Here is a 27,650-nt window from a genome sequence, read left to right as displayed (position 1 = left end):
AACAATCATTAAAAACATTACTTGCACTACAATTGACATCATGAACCAGAGAATAACATTTTTGTGACTAAGAAATATTTGGAATGGAGAGTCTGTAGGATCTTTGCTATGGCTTCTATAAGCACAGTAGTGGCTGATAACATCGTGAACCAGTTTCTGTGATAACTATCCCTGAAGAAGGAGTCAGTGAGCCTTTGAAACTCTCCTGAGCCCTCACCCCCATCCCACACTCGCTGGTAACATATAGGCATTGGCTTATCTTGGGCGGTATGTGTTTTGTGGGCAATTTTTCTCACTCCACGATACAGGGGATACTCTGCACCATTAGTGCACAGATCTCCATCATTTCATGCTGAGCCCACTGCTAGTGGTTATCCCACTGCAGTTGATGTATACACATACCCAGCCGCCACATATTCATATATCCTAGCCAGTGTGTTTGTGGGATTCAATTGTGGGTGGCCCAGGTCTGGATGACCTGACAATATCAGGTGTCAGGCTCCAGTTGTTCTCTCACCTATGGGTGCACTGGCATGCATCCATTTTAAATGCTTTTATCTTTGCTCCATGGATGTTTGTTCTATGTTTATGTTGGTAACTTAAATGAATAAAATTTTGTCTTTTGGCTACTTGACACATGCTTCTTTTTCATTATACAGGCTGTTTTGCATGTGTTTAGCCCTTGATAGGGTTTTCATACATTGGGGGGCATTTACTAAGGGCCCGATTCGCGTTTTCCCGACGTGTTACCCGAATATTTCCGATTTGCGCCGATTGTACCTGAATTGCCCCGGGATTTTGGCGCACGCGATCGGATTGTGGCGCATCGGCGCCGGCATGCGCGCGACGGAAATCGGGGGGCGTGGCCGAACGAAAACCCGACGTATTCGGAAAAACCGCCGCATTTAAAAACCGAAAAAGTGTCGCTCGGGAAGCGCTTACCTTCACCTGGTCCGAGGTGGTGCATTCCGGCGCGTTGAGATGATTTTCAGCGCAGCAGCAGCAGCACCTGGTGGACGGCGAAGGAACTACCTTCATAAATCCCGGCCGGACCCGAATCCTGTGCAGAGAACGCGCCACTGGATCGCGAATGGGCCGGGTAAGTAAATGTGCCCCATTGTGTTTAGATCCCAAATCTTTCTACAGCCTTTGAAACTAGTCACAAATCAATGGCAGGTGACATCACCACAGCAGAATCTGGAATAGGGTCAGAGCCACCGGTCTGGGCTCACCTCGGTTTACAGCAAAGTGGATATTTTTTTCTCAGCTCTTAACACCCAATGAAAACCCCCCACATCCAGAAGACTCTCAAATTCAGATGTACAAAACACAATACAAAGACTCTCAAATTCAGGAAGAAATGTAAGAAACACAACACAAACTTACAAGCAATAAGGTAAATAACACCTTGTTGTTGATGCTAGAATACTACTGCATTTTAACCCCTTCACGACTGCCATATGGCTATATATGTCCAGTTTGCACATGCCCCATGGACATTTAGAAAAGTCTTGACAATGACCAACTTTGAATGTCCATATCTTCTGAACCATGGCACATAGAATTTCTATGTCATTTTAAACAGATGAATCTCCCCTTTAACATGATGTATGGATTGTGTATGAATGCTTATCAGAACTTGAAATATCCACCCTTAAAGTTGTACTAAAAAAATTATTTTTATGTACAGCTTTCTATTCCTGATTGTAACTTTAAAAATGGATATCTCCGGTTCTCTTAAACATCAATGCACAATATAACATATAACAAAGGGGACTCTTTTGTTTAATATGACACTAGATTTGTATGTCGGCAACTAATAGCAAATTGTATAAAGTATAAAATATGTAATTAATAAAACTAGCCTATAAAGTTAAAGTCTCACATGTCATGAAAAAAAAAAAACAAAGTAAAAATTGTTGTGATATGTGAAGCTTTTCCATAGATATCGTCAATTAAAGAAGAGCAACGGAACTGCAAAAATTGGCCTGGACATTCAGGCACCAATGGCCATCGGTCAGAAACTAGGCACAGGCACATCGCCCCATTTATCAGGCTGATATCTGATTTATTTAGTCGTGCAAGCACCATCTCCATATACTTATCCAAGTCACAGGAGTGACTGTATTTTTATGTTTTTGCGGTCTAGGTTATCTAGTTTCTTTTTGCTAGATAACACACAACTCTTTCCCCTCACAATACTAGCCCAGTAAGTGTGCCTTGTGCATTGCTGTATACGTTTGTGTTACCTGCTAATGAGACCAAGATACGTTAAAAATGGATGAGCTGAATACTGAAAGGCTACACGCAAGGGAACTTAGAGCCGGAAGAAGTTGTCCAATTTACAAATGAAACTAACTTCAGTAAAAGTTATACAATAAAAAAACAAGATGATCTCCAATAGATCCTCTGATGGTCCTCATTGGTCTTGTGTTTACTTTTCTAACATGGTGGGTTTTCGATCTTCAGATATTTGGATACAGCAGATGATCAGAATTAAAGTGGGTGAAATTTTTTTCTTATAAATGTTATTTTTGTTAATGTGGCTTTTATTGCCATTTTTTTAAAATCAGAACCCCTCTATTAATTTTCAAGTTAGTATTGTTTTCTCTATTATAGGAGAAGTCTACTTGCTCAGAACTGAAATGCTGTGATCTGTAGACTCAGAAGAGGAAGGGCGATAGTAATAGGCCTGATCCTTTCCAAGGCATTCTTTACTGTTATCCTAGAAGAAGCATGGATAAATAGGATACAAAGAGAGGCCCAACTAGTGACATGATCTGATTGATCAAGGGGGGACCAATGAAATTCAGTTTAATTAAAGTGAATGCATGTATAACCAATCCATGCATTAAAGCAGGGGTCTCAAACTGCGGCCCGCGGGACAATATTTTGCGGCCCCCACCTGCATGGAGAGGGCAGGTCGCGCTGCATGGAGAGGGCTCACGGGCTGAGCCCTCTCCATAGCCGGTAAGTCTTTGCTGCATATTGCATCGGTGCTAGTACCGATCGCGGGTGTTTTCACAGCGATGGCTGCCGGCAAAGCTGTTGGCAGCCTCAAAAAGATAGCGGCGCATGGGCGCCGCCATCTTACCTGGGATCGCCGCTCCCCGTGACGTCATCGGGGGGCGGCGATCCGTCTCCATGGTAGCCTCGGGTCTTCCGAAGACCCGAGGCTATTTCGTTTTAACCTCTTCATTACAATGTGCTGATAGCACATTGTAATGAATGAGGAGGAAAATCCCCATATATTGCCATACTGTAGTATGGCAGTATATGATAGGATCGATCAGACAACCTAGGGTTAAAGTACCCTAGGGAGTCTGAAAAATAGTATAAATAAAAATACAAAAAAGTTAAAAAAAAAAAAATGATAATAAAAAAACCTAAAATTTCAAATCACCCCCCTTTCCCTAGAACTGACATAATTATAAATAAACAGTAAAAATCATAAACACATCAGGTATCGACGCGTCCAAAAATGCCCGATCTATCAAAATATGATAACGTTTTTTCAATGCGTTTAACCCCGTAACGGAAAATAGCGCCCAAAGTCGAAAATGGCACTTTTTTGCCATTTTGAAAAATATAAAAAATCTATAAAAATTGATCAAAAGGTCGTACAGTCCTAAAAATGATATCATTGAAAATATTATCAAATTTCGCAAAAAATGACACCACCCACAGCTCCGTACACCAAAGTATGAAAAAGTTATTAGCGCCAGAAGTTGGCAAAATCAAAAAAATAATTTTTGTACAGGAGGTTTTAATTTTTGTAAAAAACATTATAAACCTATAACAAATTTGGTATCCCCTTAATCATACCGACCCAAAGAATAAAGTAGACATGTCATTTGGGGCGCTCAGTGAAAGACGTAATATCCAAGCCCACAAGAAAATGGCGCAAATGCGTTTTTTTCATCATTTTCATTGCATTTGGAATTTTTTTCCCGCTTCCAAGTACATGGCATGGAATATTAAATACCATCACTATGAAGTGCAATTTGTTACGCAGAAAACAAGCCGTCACACAGCTCCTTACGTGTAAAAATAAAAAAGTTATAGATTTTTGAAGGTGGGGAGTGAAAAATGGACATGAAAAAACAGGAAAGGGCCCGTAACCGGTTAATCCCCTTCCCTCCGGTACTTGAAGAAGATGAAGTCGCCGCTCTGAACGCACTTGGTGCAGGTCAGAGCGGCGACTTCATCTTCTTCGATGGGAGGCAAGTACCGGGGGGGAGGGGGGGATGGAGTGTCCTGGGCTCAGTGCGGTAGGAGCTTGGGACCCCTCGGTGCACAGGACGCGTTCATAGAGAGTACACGTCTCCCAGCATGGGGCTTTCCTTGCGCTGGGAGACGCCATGACATTTGAATCTGAATAATGATATTTTGTAAGCGCATTTTGTGTGGAAAACTTGATGCGGCCCAGCCTTACCCAGAATCTACCTCCAGCGGCCCACAGGTAAATTGAGTTTGAGACCCCTGTATTAAAGGGTTATTCCCACAAAGCCACGTTTTTTATATCTACTTAGGATAGCAAAATAACACATTCTCTAATTTACTGTTATTAACTGAAATACAGCATTTCACAGATATAAGTCCACCCTGTCTCTATCAGTCCGGGTGTACACAATTTCATTTCAGTTCCCTGTAACTTCTGACTTAGGGTCGGGTCATTATCTTAGATTCCTCTGTGACTCACACTGACACTTGCTGACTCACTTCCTGTCAGCACATTGTGAGGAAAGAGAAGCCGCAAGCTACAAACTACAGGCATATAAGTGATCAGAGGAACGGGGGAGGCAGGAACATCGGTGCATCTGTACATCTATGAGAGCAGATATGTAGCAGTGCTGAGTGTAAAAGTCTGTCAGTCTCTGTCATGCCTCTGTGTAATAGGCATGTCATGCATCTCATCATCTCTGATTTGTCTCATCTATCTCTTTCTATGTGTTATGATCTAATGTGTCTGCTTAGAGAGGCAGCGCTCACATCCTTGAATTTTGCACTGAACTGCCTAGGGAGTGATAGGAGATAAAAAGCAATAAAACTGAGCAAAATTGTAAAGTAATGCGTTATAATGATCTTTATTGTGTTAACTTCACTAGGGGATTGGGATGTGAGAATTTTCTTTCATGAGAAAACCCCTTTAACAAGCACAATGTAACAGTGATCACAAATAGGGGTTATTAGACCTAGTATTAGGCTGGTAGCAGTGGAATATGTCTAAAGGCCTCTCCTGTATAGGAAATATTGTAGGTTCAATCTGTTTTCTCCAATGTTACATGATGTAAATCAGCACAACATCTGTGCTGCCTCTACTTCCATGTAAGCAGACAGTCCTGTGTCATGTATGGCAGTGTCATACTTTACACAGGACTGACAGTTATCTATGGAGAAAGAGGCAGCAGTACATATATACAGCACAAGAACTGACTTTAATGCATACATACAGCACCAAAACCCACCTCAGTACATAAATACAGCACCAGAATTGACCTAAGTACTGGATACAGCACCAAAACTCACCTCAGTACTGGATAGCACATCAGAACCATCTCAGTATATAGATACAGCAGAAGAACTAGCCTCAGTACACAAATAATGAACAAGAGCCCACCTCAGTATATAAATACAGCACCAGAATTGACCTAAGTAATAGATGCAGCACCAGAACTCACCTCAGTACTGGATATCACACCCAGAACCATCTCAGTACTTAGATACAGTAGAAGAACTGACCTCCGTACATAAATACTGAACAAGAACCCACCTCAGTTTATAAAAATAGCACCAGAACTGATCTCAGTACATAAATAGTGCACCTGAATTGACCTCAGTATGCAAATAAAACCAAAATGTAGAATGTATAAAATAACACTTGTGTATGTGCCCCTTGTCCTCTGTTATTCCTCTGGGTAATGTGCAATACTTGTTTGTAAGCAAATACCTTGACTGGTTCTGAGGACTAGACCTTCTTTACCTCTTTACAGGTTATTGTAATTTATTTATCAGTTGTATTTAGTTATTTGACCATTGGTGGACTTTTTTTGTGTAATACATTAATTTAATGAATTCCTTTATTTATATAGCGCATGTTGTCTTTTTACATGGATTTTTTCTACTTTTCTACTAATTAAGTGTTATTTTATGATTTCTTTGTGGTGTTAGATGTTTGATCTAGATGGGGTACATTGTGTCCATGTTCCCTATTACCTGTTCATCAGTAGCATAAGAGCTCACCAGAACTGATCTTATATATAAATACTGTACCAGAACAGTCCTAAGTACATAAATACAGTACCAGAACTAAGCGCATAACTCATACTGGTTTAAAAAAAAAACAATTTCAGTACTAAAATTCACATTGTCCCGGTTGACAAAATGGTCAGATCCTACCAGTTAGTAGAGGAGGATGTTGACCCTGCGTGTAGGAGGTCGAGGTCCAGGAACATAGAGTTTAGTAAAAAGATAATTGCACTGCCCCTGGTCCACCCTGATACTGGCTAGACTTACCCTTGCACTGCATAGAGAGGTACTCACCAGGACTGTACCAAGAGTGTCCCTAGACTTTTCCCATGGACCTTTTCTTAGGGAATGTAATATTCAATTGCACAGGCCCTCTCATTTAGGTGACCGTGTCTCGAACACTATATGTTAGTGGCTATAAGGATAACAGCAGATAAGTTCCACCCCTTTAGGTAATGGCGGATTAAGCCTGCCATGGGTCCTGGGCTGTTTTAATATTATACCCCCTACAAGTCCATAATTCACTTCCTAAATATTGTACTATAATCAAGCTTTTTTGGAGTGGAGGATGCAGCCCTTCTGCCTGATTTCTATCTGCAGTTTCAGGACCTTTGGAGGACCTTCAAATGTTCTCAAATGGCTCTTGTGTTCATGTGTATTGTGAGAAGGAACAGATGTGTGAGGATTTCATGGGTGAAAGACCTTTTCATTATAAAATTTGGTGGATGTGTGGGTTAAGTGGCCACGGGTCCCCGAGTAGACTTGAGCCTTTACTGCCTTTAGTTGACCCACTCCTGTATCCACCCATAGGTATAGTGATCAATTTGATAGGGAAATCAACCTGCCTGATGTTATCAACTGCTCGCATTGGTAACATCAGCAAGAAAAGTTGTAAACGGGAGTGTGCAAGCAACACAGGTTAGGGACACCCACCCACGTCAGCATTCACCACGTGCAACGTAATGCCGGAAGTAACACCGAACCTGACACTTCATTTCTGCCTGAACAGTGAACAATGTACATGTCACTCAGTTTGACTCAACAGCCAGTAGGGGCACGGGGGAGTGTAATGGACAGTACTGGAGCCAGCCTAGGTAAATTGCCAAGCAATCAGACATTGTCCTGACTTCGTCACATGTTAAAAACTGATACTAACTGCAACGAGAACAAAGGAATGGAGCATGAAAGCTTAATTAAATGATTAAAGTCATAATACATACCGGTAATATATAAATATTTATTTCCATTAAATATTTCCACAATCTTGTATATTATGGGGTTTCATTTTTTGGTTTGTACCATTAAATACGCTTAAAAGGGGTTCCCTGTATGTTGAAAAATATGTCTGCTTTCTTCCAAAAACAGTGCAGTACCTTACCATGGTTTGCACCGGTTTTGCAGCTCTGCTGTCTAGAGATGAATGGGGCTGAGCTGCAGTACCACTCACTACACATGGTCAGGAGATGAGCTGTTTTTGGAAGAAAGCAGCCATGTGTTTCATCCCCTGTAAGACATTTTTTTGAAACACATCTAGTATTACCCATGTATACTGTATATACGGTATAAAAAATTGCCTTTTAATTGAGAAAACAAACAAAGTATCATGTGACCTCGAAATGATAACCTCAGTGAACTACGTTGCAGTAGAGCATCTACCATAGAATACATCCCCTTAAATTATATGCTACATCATTTCACATATATTTTGATTTCTTTTTAATTGGTATGGAAATAGAAAACAACATAAAAGAATCTGATCCAACCAAAGTAGGCACTTTCATAACAAGTTCTCTCTTTATGGAGCCTATGTGTGAGAATGGTGCGATAAGAACGGCAATATAACAAGAGGGAAGGAACATGTAAAGCTAAGTGTCTGTAGAATACCTAATGACAGATGATAAAAAGGAGTCCGCCTAATGCCTTCCACAATATTGCATTATGTTGAAAAATTTGACATCTTCATTGGACACAGAGGCACAATTCAGCAGCGATGCTTAACTCAAATAAATGCTGGTCTGTAGTCATGTCTGTCCCCATGGGCAGAGTCACTGGAATGTTTCAATGGCCCTTTTGACAAATTCTCCAGTAGCCATTGAGGGCATTGCTATCTAGAATAAAACAATTCGTCACGTTCCCCATGGACCGGCAAGCTATTACAGAGACAAACATTTTGCCAGAAACTGTAGCAGTTTTCTCATGTCCTACTTTCCCGGAATTGCACTCACCACACGTTCCTCTACGCAGTGACAAAGCTGTGTTTGGGAAGAAGAAATTGAACCGTTTCATCAATGTGTAAGTTATTTTTGTGATGCTTCCTATAAAAATACATCGCTTCACAATAAATCACAAGATTAAATGCTGGGTGCTGAAATGGGGATGGTGTTATGGCATAAAAAGCTTAAAGCAAAAAAATATATATTTATAAATAAGTTTTCTTGGCTAAAAAAAATTAAGTTCAACTTAAAGGTTTGTCCTTCTAGTGGGGATGTTAACATTTAAGGTTGATTTATGACAACGAAGGCTCACACTTAGACTAGAGGTCATCCAGTTGCAACTCAGAAATATGGGGATGGCCCGGCACAATAATAACATGGTGCAGTTTACAAACAGTAGTATGGTCAGTGTCTGTAATATGGGAATGTAGGAGGATTTTATAGAAGATAGACAATGATATCAGTCAGACAAATAAGAAATATGATATAGATTTATAGATAGATGATAGATAGATTTATATGAGCATAAATATAAAGTAGATCATAGATAGATAGCTAGATAGATGATAGAAGATATGAGATACAGTAGAAGAGAGATAGATCAATTGATAGATGAATAGTAGAGATGAGCGAGCACTAAAATGCTCAAGTGCTCGTTATTCGAGACAAACTTTTCCCGATGCTCGAGTGCTCATCTTGAATAATGAGCCCCAGTGAAGTCAATGGGAGACTCGAGCATTTTTCACTGAAAGAACACATTGTAAGAAGAACACCGAAGAAGAACACATTGCAGATGTTTGCAGATGTTTTCACTGAAAGAACACATTGAAAGAATACAGTGAAGAACACATTGCAGATGTTTTCACTGAAAGAACACATTGAAAGAACACAGTGAAGAACACATTGCAAATGTTTGCAGATGTTTTCACTGAAAGAATACATTGAAAGAACACAGTGAAGAATACATTGCAGATGTTTCCATACATCTGCAATGTGTTCTTCACACATTTTGTTCTTCATTTACTATTGTGAAGAACACTGTTCAGCGCACGTGTCTTCAGAGATGAATTTCAGATAAGTTAGCAGATGTACGCCAACATCTGCAATGTGTTCTTCACTGTGTTCTTCACTGTGTTTTTCTATTAAATGATCCTGTGTTCACTGTGTTTACTGTTTTCATTGTATTCTTCACTGTTCTTCACTTTGTTTTCTTAAGTAAATGCTCGATCTCAAGCAGGTGAAATACTTGTCCGAGCAACGAGCCGTTTCGAGTATGCTAATACTCGAACGAGCATCAAGCTCCGACGAGTATACTCGCTCATCTCTAATGGATAGATAATAGACAGGAGACAGATAATAGATAGATGATATATAGATAAATACATAGACAAATGATTAGATAGACAGATATGTAGATAAGAAATAATCAAATTATAGGAGATCGATAACTAGACAGATAGATGTTAGATATATAGACATAAAGAGATATAAAGATATCTAGATATTGATATATAGATGAAAAGCATTCAGCCAAGGGGCATTAAAAAAGCATTACATCCTCTGCCCACAAAAGTCCACATGCAGTGGCTCCTCTTTTGGACAGGGGGCCCTGGGCAAATGCCCAGTTTGCGGCCCTGGTCAGAGAGATGAATTTCAGTAATAAAGCTCCATATTTTGTGCAATTGATGCATCTAAAAGACCATTAGTATCCACTCAGGGAGGCTGCTCTGGTATCTCCAGCATGAGATTGTGTAATTGGAGCTTGACATATCATAAGTAGTGGTGATACGTTTTCATTTCTCCCCTCTAGGCAGTTGTATCAGCCAGGATGACTGTTGAATGAGTGTACTAAGATACAATAAGAATACACTCAGGAAGGCTTAACTGGTATCACCTACATTATAACACTGCGGTAGGAGCTTGTCGTATCATCATCAGTTGCTGTGACTAGTGTTTTTGACTTGTTGATTCTGTCCAGGTACTTTTACCATCTAGGAAGCCTGAGATGGCGACCCCCATGAGAAACTGGGGGTCGCCATGGGAAATGACTCAACTGAAGAGAGCTAATAACAGATAGCAAGACATAACTAAAGAAGGTCACTTAATGATCAATATTGATACTATTGAATAGAATATTTTATTATCCCCATACAGGAAATTACTTGTGTCACAACAACAACACCAACTGCATGGCGATAAAAAATCACAATAAGGCTGGATCCACACTGTCGTTGCCCGCCGTACCGTAGCACGACGGGAACACGGCGGCACACAGGGAGAGGAGGAGGAGGAGGTGAGCGCTGCTCATCCCCGCCCCTCTCCATAGTGATGTATGGCGCACGGCGCCATATGCCATGAATAGATCTTTTCACGGGCTACGAAGCGGTACGGTGCCGCACATGTGCTGCACCATACCAGTCCTGTAGGGCGCCCATTGCGATCTATGGGGGATGTATATCGACCGTATATACGTCGGCCGTATATACGTCCCCCATGCGGCAGTGTGAATGTAGCCTTACACATATATACATAAAAAATAAAAAAAAGAGTACATGCAAAAAATAAAAAGACATAAAAATGGATTAAAGGGTAGTTACAGAAAAATGAAATAAAAGGGTAGTTACACAGTACAATTGAAAAAAAAAACAGGGTCATAAGGAAAGAAAAAAATGTGAAGTGTTTCTTGAATTTTAAGGAGGAAAACTGTAGAACTTCAAACCCTAAGAAAAATGTTCTAGATTTGGGTTATACAACTACTTACTAAACAGATGTGTAAGATGGAAGTGACGGGAAAACACTAGTAAATTCCCTTAGCATCTGTAAAGAATAAATGGCAGGTTTCTTTATCTTACAGCCTCAGGGGTCTAAAGCTTCGTACTAAATACATATATTAGAGTTACAATAATTAATTGAAATGTCTCATGTTGTAAAAACAGTTGGTATCACAGCACCAACATTATAGTCATCGACGTATAGCGTCAGTTCATGCGAGGTTAACGGATAACCTAGTGAACTTGATGCAAAATACATAACGGAGAGAGATTTTCCCATATCTAGTATTATTGCTTACTCGGCTATTCTCTGAGATATCTACAACCTGGAGCATATTTAAACTAAACCTGACACACCGCACAACTTCTGCTTCCTTTGGGAAATTTTCAACCTACACCTGGTAATTTCCGCTACTGTAACAATGACTAGGGGAATGCCTTTGGCCTTGACAAATAGCTTTGCTTCCGAACACAGAAATTTGCTGCCGGAGATGAAGTGGAGAAATAAAGGGAAACCACAGGCTGTGCGGTGCAACAGTTTTTGACTTGTAAGGGCAATTATTACTTTTTAAATGATCGCGCTTGCATTGTGTATAACTAAGGTCTCCACGATGGAAAGAGCAAATATCATTTGTCACTATAGATTTCTCATTATGCTCTTACATTACACTTGGCATACTGCACATTATATAACCCTTGCATAGTATTTATAACCGGAGCTTTAGGCTTTAGGAATTCCATGTATAATTTGTCAGTATTAAGTAAAAACCTATTTTGCATGAATAATTCTATGTGCGGAAGCCATCACTGTAGACGGTAATTAGAAGCCTCAACACCAGGCCAATGGAGAGTCAGTGTGTTCCTCATGTGTTCATGGGTCTTGCACATAAGTCTGTTTAGTTATCATATAAGTTGCTCGGAAATATAGAAATGGTGCGTGTGAGGTGCTGTGGGTGAATGGCGCTTTGGCTATTTATTGGCTCAAAACAAACACCAAATGTTGTAGTGGAAATTGAGACTCAACACTTGTAGAACTACTTCTTGAACTTCTTCATGTATGGATGAGGCATAGGCGATGTATTGATTGCTGCTTATACATCCTTCCAAATTGACTCCCAAACTGAGTTGGATCAAGTAGAAAGTCTGGAAAAAGTAGACTGGAGCTTATTTGATTGCTATTTTTAGGGAAATTGAAGTATTCAGAGTTGTGCTACCTCAGTGGAAAGGACAACACCAGTCTTGGTGTTTTAATAAAAACTATTTGGACACCTACTTGTGCTGAGATGGTCCTTTTACATTGAGGCAGGGCTGCTTTCCAGGTACTTCCAGAAATAGTTGTCATATAAGCACATATAGGGGATCATTTACTAAGGGCCCGATTCGCGTTTTCCCGACATGTTACCCGAATATTTCAGATTTGCGCCGATTTTCCCTGTATTGCCCCGGGATTTTGGCGCACACGATCGGATTGTGGCGCATCGGCAAAAAACACAACGGATTCGGAAAAAACGCAGCATTTAAAACAATAAAAGTGTCGCTTGGGACGCGCTTACCTTCACTTGGTCCGGCCCAGTGAACTCGAGTGCGTTCAGATGCTTTTCAGCGCATCAGCGCCACCTGGTGGACGTCGGAGGAACTACCTTGATGACCCGAATCCACCGCAGAGAACGCGCCGCTGGATCGCGAACGGACCGGGTAAGTAAATCTGCCCCATTGGGTTTGGTTCACACTACATTTTGGTTTAATGCAGTTGTCTGAATAAAGACCTTAAACTCCGCCTTACCAAGAGGGCATATTACTATGATGTACCTTGAGAACACCATTGGGAGAATTTATCATGGCATTTATGCCAGTTTTCTGATGTAAGAGCCATGAAAAATGTACTTTACTGGTGCATTGGCTACAGACAGACTTGGCTTAGAATTCATCTAGGTCCACGGGACCCAAACCTTTTAGTGTATCGGCTGTGCATCGGGCACCAGTGGGGGCAATAACACAACTAACATGTGAAAATGCTGCCACATATTTTGGAATGTATTTATGCCAATTTATATATATGCAGTCTCCAACATAATCCTTGTTCACATGACAGTCTAAAATGCAAAAAAATCCAACTGTCACAAGGTCAAAAATCATTAGATGTTTTTGAAAGTTGCATTTACAAATTATGCAAATTATTAAACCTACATACAAACTCAACTTAAGAACAAACCTAACGGACCTATCTTGTACGTAACCCAGGGCCTGTTTGTAAATAAACCGATAAATCTTCAATTTTAGAGTTGCAAAAACCAGGACATTTAAGCCTTGCCTAAAAATTACCTCCTACCCACTGGTAACAACCACTTTGGTTGGAGTTTACAAAAACCTAAACCAATTTTGGGCCAGTAGAAGACAAATTTTATTGGATTGTTTCTAAAAATTTTGGAGTGTATTCTAAAAGGACACTCAACATACAGTATTTTCCAAAAAATACACCAAACTTTCACAGTTATTTTTTTTTAATTCTAAAGCCTATGTCTACCCCATGGTATAATATACAGTGTATAAGCAATGGGGTTGAATCTGTTTAACAGTTGGCACAAACTATGACTAGACTAAGCTCTGCCTCCTTGTGCCCCCAACTTCTTAAGCAAATAACTAATCTAACTCTAGTTATGGTGCATCTCTTGACCAAACAAAACCATGAGACAATACGTAGAAGGTATCAGGGTTATCTCTAAGATCCAACAACATGGTTTATCCATATTATTATACAAAAAGGGGGGAACCATGTTGCCTGTTTTGGACAACATCTCTTGACACTTTTCCTGCATTTGTCTCCTTGACCACATTCTCCAACAGTAGACATGTATCTATAATGTTATTCCTCGAAGTGCATTAGGTAGAGTTGGTTACTTGCCAGCAACGACCAGCTGTTTTTCTATCCAAAAAGTCATCACTTTGATCTCCAAAACAGCACGGAGATCCAGCATGGTTGTAGACCTCTGGTGGGCAGATAAGTTGCTAAGCTGCAGTAACAGCTCATTTAGAACTGCTTAGCAACTAGAATGTTTTCAGAGGTTATTCAAAGTGTTCCTTATAATCAAATCCAGTCCTCTACACAACCATTAACTAAAGCCTGTACTTATAAGAGATATTTTAGAAATGATGATACAATTATTAGAATTTTTTGTTATTTTGACATTTTAGTTTGTTTTTTGACTTTTGAATACTTCAATTATTGTATCTGGTTTCAGATTCTATATTTTATTCAAAGCTCAGAGTCTGCAGGTTTTTCACTGACTGCTGGTTTAACACCAGTGCATTCTGAGGGGTCATAATGTGGCACTGTTGTGGTATTGGGAGTACTGGGGGTTGAGTATCTGGGGATCTCTTTGTCGATACAAGGTCTTTACCAAGGATGGGTCCCAGAGTACTGAGCCAAATAATAAAGGAGAAGTATCATTTGGAGCACACAGTGAATGCTGTAAAAACCGAGTCTACAAGAAAATGGTGCAAAAACGTTTATTTCACCAATTTTACCACATTTTGATTTTTCCCCACTTCCCAGTTAACGTCATGGAATAATAAATACTACCACTATTTGCAGAATTTGCAGAAAATAAGCCCTCACGTAGCTCTGTGCATGGCAAAATGAAACATTTTCCATGTAATAATGAAAAATGGAAACTCAAAAATGAATAAAGGCTGTGTACTTAAAGGAGTGCTCACGTTTACACAATGGATATAAATGTTAACCCCTTTCTTTACAATTTTACTTTGTTTTATTGCTGTTTTAGCTCCTATCACTCCCTTGGTTGGTCGGTGTAAAATTCCAGTGTGGGTGGGGATTCTCTAACCAGACACTTCATGATTACTCTGGTTCTGTGAACTGACAATGTGGTTAGATTATTAGGGTACAGGTTTAGCTTCACTTTCATTTAGCTTCTGAACATTGCCCTAATATCTGACACTTGAAAAGAGAGATGAGACCGATCAGAGACCGGCATGAAGTGAGTGTGTGAGCTCGTCCTGGAATGCAAGGTAGGGGGCTAGAGGCAGAGAACAGCTCATCTCAGTGCAGCGTCAGACAGAAGAACAATGGGGGTCATTTACTAAGGGCCCGATTCACGTTACCCGAATATTTCCGATTTGCGTCAATTTTCCCTGTATTGCCCCGGGATTTTGGCGCATGTGATCGGATTGTTGCGCATCGGTGCTGGCATGCACGCGACAGAAATCAGGGGGCGTGGCCAAACAAAAACCCGACGGATTCGGAAATACCGCCGCATTTAAAAATAAAAAATTGTCGCGGGACTCGCGCTTACCTTCACCAGGTATAGGCTGGTGAACTTCAGGGCATTCCGGCGGGCCTCGTGGAACTTCAGCGCAGCAGCGCCACCTGGTGAACGTCGAAGGAACTACCTAAGTGAATCCCGGCCGGACCCGAATCCACCGCAGAGAACGCAGCGCTGGATGGCGAATGGACCGGGTAAGTTAATCTGCCCCAATATGTCTGCTGATGGATCCAGGGGCAACCAAAATTGTGTACACCAGTACTGATAGACGGGATGAAATTATATCTGTGAAATGCTGTATTTTTGTTAATAAAAGTGAATTAGAGAATGTGTTATTTTACATTGTTTACATTTAAGAATCTTGTCTTCGTGTAAATACCTCTTTAAGGGGTCTTTAATATTTATATGTGGTTTCAGAATTTCTATGTACTCACACAACACGATTGCTATATTTAAATTTCTGTTTCATTCAATTTCTAGGAATGAAAAACATTAAAGATCCCTTTAACCCCAGAATGCTTTACTAGCCCTCCCCCCACCCCCCATACAATCTTTTTACTGATGCAGTCCGTGTTATATTTAAAATTTTCCATAAACCAATAAAACATTATTGAAAAAGAACATGAAAGGTCTCGGTGTAGAATTCCATCGATATCACTGCATTGCTCAGTATCTGAGTTCAATACCAGTTTTATAGAAGAACAGAGCAAACTTAATTCCTGGCATTCCAATCAGAGCGAACGTTTAGACTGAATGGAGAGAAACGATCACAGGTGCAGAGTTTTGTAGAACACATAAAATGTATAATTTACTCTGTTTGGAAAGCAACTGAGCAGAATGATTGAACTGTGCAGGCGAGGTACCGCCATCCAGGAAATGGGGCTTCTATGACTATGTCAGCAGTGGGAATCTATAGATGATCTGATATGACTGGCAAAGACAAAATGCTCGATTATCACATTTTCTGCACTGTTACATTTTTCTAAGTATGTCCAAGTCATTTGTAACACATTTACAGTATGTCTGCTCGAAACCGGTGCGAGTAACGGTTTAGACTATAAAAGTCCTTTGTTTGCAAAGGTTATTGCGTGGTTACAAAATGAGTCTTAGTAAATATGACATAAATACACAGCTTTATCAAAATAAACAAAAAAAATCCCACATAGTTTCAGAGAATGACACAGTAAAACCAAGAAATTTTTGAAAATTTTGATTTTCGGAGGATTAGTGCAGAGATTTTTTAGATATAACTCCCGTTTATACTAATTGTAAGTATTAGACTTTTGTGTTAGATAAGTCCTCTGCTTCCTTCATTTTATTTCAATACTTTTGTACAACCATGTGATCTATTTTTCTATAAATTGTTTTTTTAGCTAAAAATAGATTTTTAGCTAAAAGTTATTTCCCTCACATCCCCATATTATGAACTTTATGGCCTTGTCTTGAATATAAATAATACTAGAGTGAGTCAAGAGGGGCATGGCCTCCTGGCCAGCTCGGAAGCTCCTCCCTATACCTTTTCAGCATCAGCAATGCATGTCATGTGACCAGGGTGACATAATCTAAGGTTCTTTAGCTTCCTAACATTACCAAACTGTACCCCATGCATATATCTAATCACATGAAATCACAGTATTGACTTCTACTTCTTCCCATCCTTCATGAAGGTATGCTGTGATTTCATTATGTCACCCTTCTTCCCATCCTTCATGGAGGTATGTTGTGATTTCATGATTACCCTTGTCACATGACATGTACTGCTGAATGCTGAGAATGCTTTAGCTTTCTAACACTATCAAACTTTACCCCGTGCATATATCTAATCATATGAAATAACAGTATTGACTTCTACTTCCTCCCATCCTGCATGGAGGTATGCTGTATTTTCATGATGTCACCCTGGTCACATTACATGCACCGCTGAATGCTGACAAAGCATGGGAGTATCTGGTGAATTCAGCCAAAGGTCACGTCCTGTCTAATTTGCTGAAATCTGCTATATGCAAGGCAGGGTTATAAAGTTGTTTTAATGAGGATCTGTGAGAAACAATTTTTAGCTAAAAGAAAGGTGTCAGTTAGTTAATAGGGCTCTATGGGAAATTGTCACTAGCAGTATTTGAGATAAATGTGGTGACAGGTTCCCTTTAAGCCTAATGTTTATAGCTTCATTGTAGTAATATAGTACACCAATCTACTGATCTATCCTATCACCAGCAGTAGCAACAAAGAATTTTATCTACTTGAACTTGTTCTAATTGTAGCATGGTTTGGCATTTTTCTGGATCATCTTATTGATATTGATGATCGATCCACTGGATACATCATAAGAATCAAAATAGTAAAGTTAAAAGGGAATAGGAGCTGGTCTGCAGGAACATAGCTTGGCTTCTACACAGTCTCCAATACGGAAATCGGCTGATCATTGGGGTCTGAAATGTTGGACCCCCTTGTCTCTGATATTGATGGCCGATCCTATGGATAACTAAAGTAAATGCAACTGTAAAAGCAATTGATCATATATCAGAATAGAAGAACGCATGTGCTAATATCCAATGGACTTGGTTATGCAGAAACAAAATTACAAATCACCCATTGGCAAGTTACTATTGGCAACCCAACTGGCTCAAAATGTTGGCATCTGGCAGTCAATGCAGTCAGCTGCACATCTAAGAAGGCATTAAATCTAGTTATATAGTCTAGTATATGCTAAAGTCAATGAAGACTGAAACAACCTTTTTTTGAACCACCTGCAGATTTTTTTTTGATTGTTTCCCTTTTTAAAATTTATATAGAGTCGATATTGTTTCCAAAATAATCAATGTTTCAGTACAATTTCCCTATAAAATTAGGGAAACATGTCTGTGACAGATGTAAAACCAGTGCATGAACAGTCGCACACATCAAAACAGTCCCCAGAATATTTTTAAGACCAGATGCTCGCAGCTCTGTGGTGTCTGAACCTAATTTGCATTGTAAACTTAGAAATTACGTTGGCAACATGCTAATATTTTTATGCCAGCGCTATTTCTGTGCTTATTTAGCAAAAGTCTAAACTGGGCCCACGGTGGGTATTGAAGAAAAATACAGCTGAGGACGCAGTGCCAATGACCATAAGATAACGCCAAGGATGCCGGAGGGATCCCGATCATCAGCTGAAACTTCAGAAACATCTGCATGGATGCTGACAAGTGAGTACTCCTCTGCCATTAGCCTTCCTTTATATAGAGCCAATTAGTTTTGATTTATATTTTAAATAAGGCCCCAGACACTGGAAGTGCTCATTAGCTATTTCATTCAGTTAAGGTTGTGAATTTATAAAAAATATATCTATATACATATTGTTGGGGTTCCAGCTCAAACAATGGGGTCGGCAAAGACAAATCTTTCTCAGTCGGTAGGTTTAAGGTCCAAACTGTGCATTTATTTTACAAACATCCAGCAGCAAGTAAAACATAAAACAAAATCCTATGCATGTCCGGCTCTAACTATACATCAGGATACCTCACTATTCTACTGCAGGCCTAATACCATGCACCAGTCTCAAAGTCCATACCTTTCACTGGTCTCAAGAAGTTGACCTATTTCCAGGCTTCACTCCCCCAGACTGACATTCTGTACAATGCATTTATTCCTTATGGATGATCTCAGCAAGCCTCACCTTATATTTGTTATCCATAGCCTCCTTCATTCTAAAAGCAACTTTAAAAATTATACAAATGATTGAAAAGGTCCATGGGAGGGGCATAACCAGAGCTCACCCATTCGTTACAGGCTGTTACAATGTAAAAGAGCTCTTCCCCCCTCCCAATGTGGGAGGTTACAAAGAAGTGCTAAGGGAGCACGGGGGAGGATGAGGCAGTGTAACAGGCAGTGAAGCTCCAGAATGGAGGAGCTCTGCTAACGCCCACAGAGCCCTTTTGACTTATAATTTTAAAAGTTGATTTTAGGAGTTTCCTGGTTTATCATGCTTAATTTTGATGGTAGATTTCCTTTAATAGCGATATTTAAAAAAAAAATATTGTAATAATCTAAAAATTGTAAAATAATTAGGCCACTCCTAGCAACATCCTAGGACTAATGGTCATACAGTACCGCTTCAAAAGGGGGTTTCCAGTAGTCATGGAGAACCCCTGGGGGCCATGCACCAAAAAGAAAAAAAAATAGAAAGTGTACTTAGGCAACTGCCAAGTTATTGCACAGTTATTGCAACTGTCCTTGGAACCAACAGCTCCAGAAGTCCACTGTTAATGGGACCCACTTTGGGCAATCGGTGGCCCCCTGGACAACAGCATCACTCTCTCTTACATCATACATCCTGTATGAGACCACTAATAAAGTCAGGATGGGTCCCATGACCCCTGCTGAAGATCAGACAACAGCCGTGATGTTAGGACCAGCAGCCAGAGCATCGTAAGGACAATTTTTGGTCATCCCTCTTCTAGCTACTTGGGATTATCCTTGATACCTGGAACATCGGTCATAAAGGCATCCTGATATCAACATCTCAACTAATTTCAAGTGGAAGCTTTAAATGCAGATTTCTTGCTATGATTGATGAGTGACAGAGCAATAGAAGAACAATACCTTGTGTTTTAATATACAATGCATAATACCGTAAGTTCATGGCATTCATACTGCTCGAACCTCTTAAGTAAAGGAGCAGCCTCCCAGCTGTTCACTTATGTTGTAATGAATGTCAGTAGCAATTCTCTGGTATCACCATTTGCCATCAGTTTGTGTTACCATAGATCCACTGTCTGAAAATCAATAGCACATTGCAAATCAAGCGGTGTACACAGAACCGAGATCTAACATACATTTTCTTTAACACTTCAGTTAAAATGTTAATGGCAAAAAAAGCCCCCAAAAACACAGAGTCCAAGAAATGACATTTGTGTGGAGGAGAACTGATATTTAGAAAAGAATCAATCAAATTCAATGAGATTGAAAACGGTAAAAATAAATGAGTAACTCGGAGAGTTCATGTATGTGAGTCGCCCCCGTTCATCAGCTGGAGGTCCTGGCATTTTGGATTCGGACATGTATAAATGGGAATTGAATTTTGACTAAGGCTAAATTCCATATATAATACCTGACTTCTTTGTCTTACATAATGTATATGGCTTTTTGATTGTTTTTACGCAGCTGCCAGGCACATAAAGAACAGCCTGTTCTAGAAAACACATTTATACTATTGTATGATTCAATTAAAATTCAATTGCTAGAGTTTTCTGGTAATGGATAGTATTGATTTCCAATGACTACATTTTCCTTCAGAAGAAAAAATGGCAAAAACAAATGTTTATAGTGGGGTGTAAAAAGGGCTTCGATATGATGTACTGCAAACAGGAGCACGTGCGTATGATACCTAAGTAGTATTGTATTATTTACTGCTATACTAAATTTAGTCCTAAATATACTTGCCCACAGATCCAGGGGATCATGGACAAGTGGAGCCATGGGAAGTGTCCCTTACACCCTAATCTGAATGGATTGGTTATTGTGCAGGCAAAGAGTACAACACTACAGAACATATAAAACAATTGTCTTATACATATACATACATATACAAATATTGTGGTGGATCCAATCCCTTAATAAATGAGAAGGTAGTCATGTAGGCACAACCCACACTATTTATTTCATTTGTAGGTTTCAAAAACATCCTTGTGACCTTACTCAATCATTTTGGATACTTTGTTCAACCTACAGTGGGTACGGAAAGTATTCAGACCCTTTTGCATTTTATGCTCTTTGTTTCATTGCAGCCAATTGGTAAGATCAAAAGAAAGGTCCTTTGTTTTTCTTATAAATGTACATTCTGCACAGAAATGTAGATATTTTTGCTAATTTATTAAAAAAGAAAAACTGAAATATCACATGGTGATAAGTATTCAGCCCCTTGGCTCAGTATTGAGTAGAAGCAGCTTTGGAGCTGGTACAGCCAGGAGGCTTCTTGGAAATACGGAACAGGTTTTTCACACCTGGATTTTGGCATCCTCTGTCTATTCCTTACAGATCTTCTCCAGTTCCCTCAGGTTGGATGGTGAATGTTGGTGGAAGCCATTTTTAAGTCTCTCGAGATGCTCAATTGGTATTAAGTCAGACTCTGGCTGGGCCAGTCAGGAATGGTCCGGAATTTCCTTGGGTTTGTACTTAAGTTAAATTTGTATCTAAGTCGGAACTATAATTGCAGAACCAGACACATTTTTCTTGTCCCAGTGACAATTGGATTTTCAAAATATTTTGCTGTAATGGGACCAAGGATTATCAATAGAGCTTCATTACAGACACCTTACAGCTGATCAGTGCAGCCTGGAACTAAAGGAAAGCATCCAGAGCGCTTCACCAGAGGTCACAGGGACAGAGAGGTCCATCTGTATCTAGGGGTCATCTGTAAATCGGGTGTCCTTAAGTAGGGGACCACCTGTATATTATTTTCTTACACTATGTATATAAATATTTTAAAGACTTGAATAAACATCCGATTTAACTTTGTAAAACTTTCAAATGAATTCAGTCTCACCTATGACGCCACAGATGGTGAATGCTTCACATGTTGTATGATTGATTGTTTTATCATAGTTTCATAACTTCTTACATTTTTAGGATGAACATATTTATATTATGACACTATTAGAACTTAAAAAGAGGAAAGGAAAGCATGGCACAGAGAGTTTATGGTTATGGTAAGCAATTTATAATCCAATGATTTCCCTACAGTCACATTTACTCACCTCAATATGGATTATATAGAGTAAATTCCCATTCTTTGATAAGAAATCCAATCCATAAAACAACTACATCCAGCTTTTTGGGCCAATGAATATATGGCATCTATCCTAGATTATTTTAGGCCATACACTTTAATTAGGACATACCTCTATTTTAGACCACAACCTTCATTATTGAAAGAATTAAACGTTTTTATGTGAATTGGTAAAGGGATACGACCAGCCTATGCTTAGGTTGGGCTACAAGCAATTTGTATTCTTTTGCGCCATTGTCTTTCTAAAGGCCAAGCCTTAGTTGCTGAGTACTAAACAGCACAATGTTATACTACTCCAAATTTACAAAATGAAGGAATAGAGCATATCCTTGATAATACACTATTGTACTAAGTCTACGTGATAGGTTTTACTCATCACAGTATATATACCCGCTTGGTAATCCATTGAACAATTGTTTTATAATTCTGTACTCATTTCCGCTATTCATGTTTTACAATAAGTCAACGTTATTCATGAATGCCAGTTCAATGATTGAAAAGAACAAAGGAAAACCTTGATATGAAATAACATGGTAAAACATTTCACTGTGTTGGATGTTGTTTAGCCAAATTATTTTGTTTCTTTTTTAGATCCAATATGTTATTAAGGGAAGTAGCTTAATATTTATTCCAGGTAAAATGTGGTGGTCACATCTACATCATATGTCCTACCTGTTATGATCTCATGGCATCATCACGACTACCAGCTTCAGAGCAAAGGTATGCGGCCCCCCAAAATTCTTTGGCCAAGACCCAGGAACAGTACTAAAAGGTACCGCTAATCTTAACCCTCAAGTATATGAATCTATGTTGACATCACCCCTAACTATAATCATGGGGAAAAGAAGGATGAGGTGTATAGAATTTGACATGACCAATCCTGTGTCAAGTATGGTATGGTATGCTGTTTGATCACATCAGATTCTTATCCTTATGGAAACCTTTGTGTCACGGCTCGGGGTCAGTGAACCCCCTGGACCACCGTAGATGACACTATCCGACACCTGGGCCTGGAATCTAAGTAGCACCTGGTCTTCACCAGAGCCTGCAGGATGGTCTTGCTGCGGTGTGGTGGCAGCCAAGGTTGAGGTACAGGTAAGGCAGGCAGTCTCATGGTCAGAAGCAAGTAGAGAGTCAGGAACTGAGCAGGAGATCAAGGCTGGCCCCGGTCCAGTCGCGATCCCGCGGCGCGTTGTCCTATGAGGATTCGGGTCTGCCGGGATTCACTAAGGTTGTGCGTTCAATATCCAGCAGGTGTTGCTGCTGCGCCGAGGTTCACCTTCTTCTTCCTGGTGCATGTAAGTGCGTGAGTTGCGACACAAATTGTTTTTTAAATTCCCTGTTTTTTCCGAATCCGTCAGGTTTTCCGACGGCTACTCCCCGGTTTCTGTCACGTGAAAGCCAGCGCCGATGCAGCACAATCCGACCACGTGTGCCAAAATCCCAGGGCAATTTGGCGCAAAATGGAAATATTCGGGAAACCCGTCGAAAGTACAGCGTTTGGACCCTTAGTAAATGAGCCCCATAGAGTCTTATAAACAAAGGACAGAAAAAAGAAAAGATACTAAATAGGATTTAAAAATGGGTCTTGCAAAAATCAGACACAGACGTGTCACATGCATTTCAAAATGAAAGCTTAGAGATCATTTATCTCTGTTTGTTTTGATTTGTTTTTGTCGTCTTTTTTCCGTCTGCTTCTTTGGTAATTTATCAATCTCACTTTTTCTTTGTATTAAATGTTTTTTGTTCCAGATCTCTTTCTCTTGATGTCACACAAATGTCTCAAGTCACTTCTTTCCATCTTCTTAGTTTTCCTATAGTAGGGTTTTCGTCTGGAGTTTTTTGTTAATGTTACAAATTTTAGACTATTTGTAATAATTAATGGGACGAGTAACATTTAGCGCATAAGGAATAGAAGATAAATGTGTCTAATTGACGATAAACAAATGTCCCCAAAAAGAGGCAAAAATTGCAATACAAAAGGAAGAAAAATAAAGAACAATGACCCCCCATGGAGTCTCTTCCCAAACAATTCCCTTTCATTGCAGTTCAGGTCCACCTATCTCCACTTGTAATACTGAAATACTCTTTAGGCTTTGCTCATGATATATATAGTACTGGTAGTATAGGTATATAATATATGATTTTGTTTGCATAATCCTAAAATATTATATTATATTATGATACACTGATCAAAATGACAAACAAATTGAATGCTAGGAGTATCTAATTTTATATTTTTTTCCCCCTAGTTTTCATGGCTGAAATAATGTTTTTATTCTCAACAAAGGCTCCATTTCATATAAATCTATTCTGAAATATGGAAATTAGGTGCATAAACACAATTATAAATTGCTGTATTATGGATTGCTTTCTAATGCTAATTATTTTTATACATTTATAATTTATTAGATCTGAAAAGATTGCGAATATTGAGACTGAAAAGATTCTTTATCCTATTTTCTGTATCTACAAATAAGTCAATTAATATGCAAATTACTAACAAAACAAAACTCTCTGCAGTTTACTGAAGGTACGATGTTTATTACAGATTCTGGGCCAGATGTATCACTTGATTTTGTTGTTGTTCTAGTGAATTTAATTTTTTTAGCTGTACTTTTGCGCAAGTTTTGCAACACCAAACTAAAAATCACCATGTTTTCCCTATGTATCCTATCCCAGATGTTTTGCTGAGCCTACTTATAAATCATCATTAGAGATTTTTAATTCAGGTGCAAATTTGGTGCAAAAACACTTCAGCCCAAAAGTGGCGTAGACTATGAAGCAAAGCCCTGAGCTCTTCTGTAGAGCAGTATATTCCCTGTATGGTACAGCACCAGATCTAATAAGAATCCAAACTGGACTGTGCCCTAACTTCATAAAGTCCCCATAGTGAGCACAACTATTGTCTTAATGTTAGACTCAAACTTAGTCCATTCTAAATGCATATTCCTTTTTGGAACTGAAGATTATTAGACAATCAGGAATTTTCCAGTGATCCCTCCCTTTTTTGCAGCTCTGCATTAACTATTGTTTCTTGTCGACAATTTTTAACCTGAATGGGTCAATTTCCAGGTGAGCTGCTACTGGTTTTAATACATAGACCAAAAAGTTAGACCTCCCACTTATTTGATATTTCCAGGCATTCCTTAAAATTATTTTTGGCTGTCATTACAATTTTAAAGGAATTATCTAGAGGTCATAAAACATGGCTGCTATCTTCCATAACCAGTTCCACACCTGACCATGGGCTGTGTGGGATTGCAACTTGGCTACAAAGAGATAAATGGAGCTAAATTGCAATGCCGGCACAAATTATGGACCAGGACAGGGAATGGGGGCATGGCAGGTGCCAGCCTCTCTAAACAAACAGGTGCACGGTACCTACAGATGGCGACGTGGGACAATGGGAGCTCCAAAAAAGGTGAGCATAAATTTATTTTTTACAGCCCCCCCCATGTCACTTTTTTATATTCACACTAGTACAACCCCTTTAAAGGAAATCTACCAACAGGATCAAGGACTGTAAACCAAGCACACTGACAAACTGGTGTGTGCCCCCTCTGGCAGTATCTCGTTTCAGCTTTTTATGCACTTATTTTTTACTAACAAAGGGCATTAAAAAAAAAATCTGTCCCCAATCATGTGACGTCACACAGGCACACATCTTTTATATCACAGAGCGTAATCAGAGCTGTGTGATATATACCGAGCCCTGCACCTGCGTGACATCACAAGACCAGGGACATAATGAGCTGTGGACTTGTGTGACATCACTTAACCTGGATATATTAAACTGTGCACCTGTGTGACATCACATGCCTAGGAATATTATGAGCCGTGCACCTGTATGACATAACATGATCAGGTATATAATGAGCCGTGCACCTGTGTGAAACCACATGACCAGGTATATAATGAACCGTGCATTTGTGTGACATCACATGACCAGGTATATAATGAACCGTGCATTTGTGTGACATCACATGACCAGGTATATAATGAACCGTGCATTTGTGTGACATCACACGACCAGGAATATAATGAGCCATGCACCTGTGTGACATCACATGACTAGGGATCGGTTTTCATCCACAGGAAGTAAACAATGAAGCTTCCTATTGTATGGCAGCAAGCAGAGATAGTAATTGATACAAAAAGTATATTGCAAAATTGCATAACTTTTCATTATACAAACAATATCAATTTGGTTCATTTGATGATAACAGGAACCCCCCCCCCCATTTTACAACTTCACAGGACAACTCAATTGCATATAGTTATTGGCACAGTTTTAGTCAACGACCTTTGGTTCATCTAATGACATTCATGGGTAAAATTCAAAGAGCTATTTACACATTTCCCATATGTATAAATAGAATAATGTATTTTCTGTAATCTCGCCCATCTGAATACAGACCGGTTGTTTTTGTAACAGATCTGCCATTTTACCCGATACGTCAAAACAGACTGACAGGGTTATCTTACACGGAGGCTTATTGCAATTTGAGGATGACATGCAGGTACATATCCCCTCCAGGAAGACACATCTGTGATGTCTAAAAGAATTACAAGAAAGCTTGCTATATGCAATCACAAAATGGAAGAAGCTTCTACACAGCCGGCAGAATAACAAGAGATATTTTTAGCAGTAGGAGAGAGGACGGTAAATGAAGGTCTCCTTGAGACCAGTAAAGGGCCACGATCTAATCAATTGGCCGCAATCCGATTTCACCTAATGAAGGCTTTTTCACAAGGTAAAATATTCCCTTTATCTTATTCTATAATTGTATTTCCTTCCACTGTTAAAAAGTGCAAATATATGTAAATGAGGCAGGAAGCAAAGAGACATTTACATTTAAATATCCAAAAACTTACAGGAACTAAACAGGTAATTGCAAGCGTCGTATCACCAAAATGAAATTGCTCTCCTAATGATCCCATTCTCATTACACTGGCTGCCTAATCATAAAGAGAAATATTTTAGGAATAGTCTCCTTCCTTTGCATGACATTTTTGCCGTTTTCCTTATCTTCACTTGCCAGACCACAAGATCTCTTACTTTTATTGTATTTTTTCTCTAAATGTTTGGCGACCAAATATGATCAATGGCTGAATGTGGCCTTTACCTGTAAGGATGTTAAGGTTTGTCGAACTAGCAATACAAGAAAGCAAAAAAAGGTCTACGTTTAAATTTCCACTTTGATGTGCAGAGCTCAATTGTAAGTTTTTGAGATTTTGTATGGCTACATTTACATCATGTTTTATATTTATACACTGGGCCACATTCATCAGGACTTGTACGCTTTATATCTGGCCCTGAAATAGACGCAATTCATGCGGTTTGTAAGAAATTGTGCCTATTTCC

General features: G+C 39.4%; 1 protein-coding gene across 5 annotated transcripts in view; it reads right to left on the bottom strand.

The window, feature by feature from the left end:
• DPP6 (dipeptidyl peptidase like 6) overlaps positions 1–27,650 on the bottom strand; it is a 1,159,861-nt gene that overhangs the window by 269,319 nt on the left and 862,892 nt on the right. Inside the window, exon 1 of one of the 5 annotated variants that reach the window (XM_072153929.1) lies at positions 14,136–14,231. The exons of the other annotated variants lie outside the window; for them this stretch is intronic. Coding sequence (XP_072010030.1) covers positions 14,136–14,208 — 73 coding nt within the window. The 5' untranslated portion in view covers positions 14,209–14,231. Of the gene's footprint in view, positions 1–14,135; positions 14,232–27,650 lie in introns of those variants that run through there. 5 annotated transcript variants of the gene reach the window in all.

Source organism: Engystomops pustulosus, chromosome 5 (genome assembly GCF_040894005.1).
Source record: "Engystomops pustulosus chromosome 5, aEngPut4.maternal, whole genome shotgun sequence".
NCBI classification, from domain to species: Eukaryota; Metazoa; Chordata; class Amphibia; order Anura; family Leptodactylidae; genus Engystomops; species Engystomops pustulosus.
The sequence above is the reverse complement of the archived record's forward strand: the minus strand, read 5'-3'. Positions and strand labels throughout refer to the sequence as shown.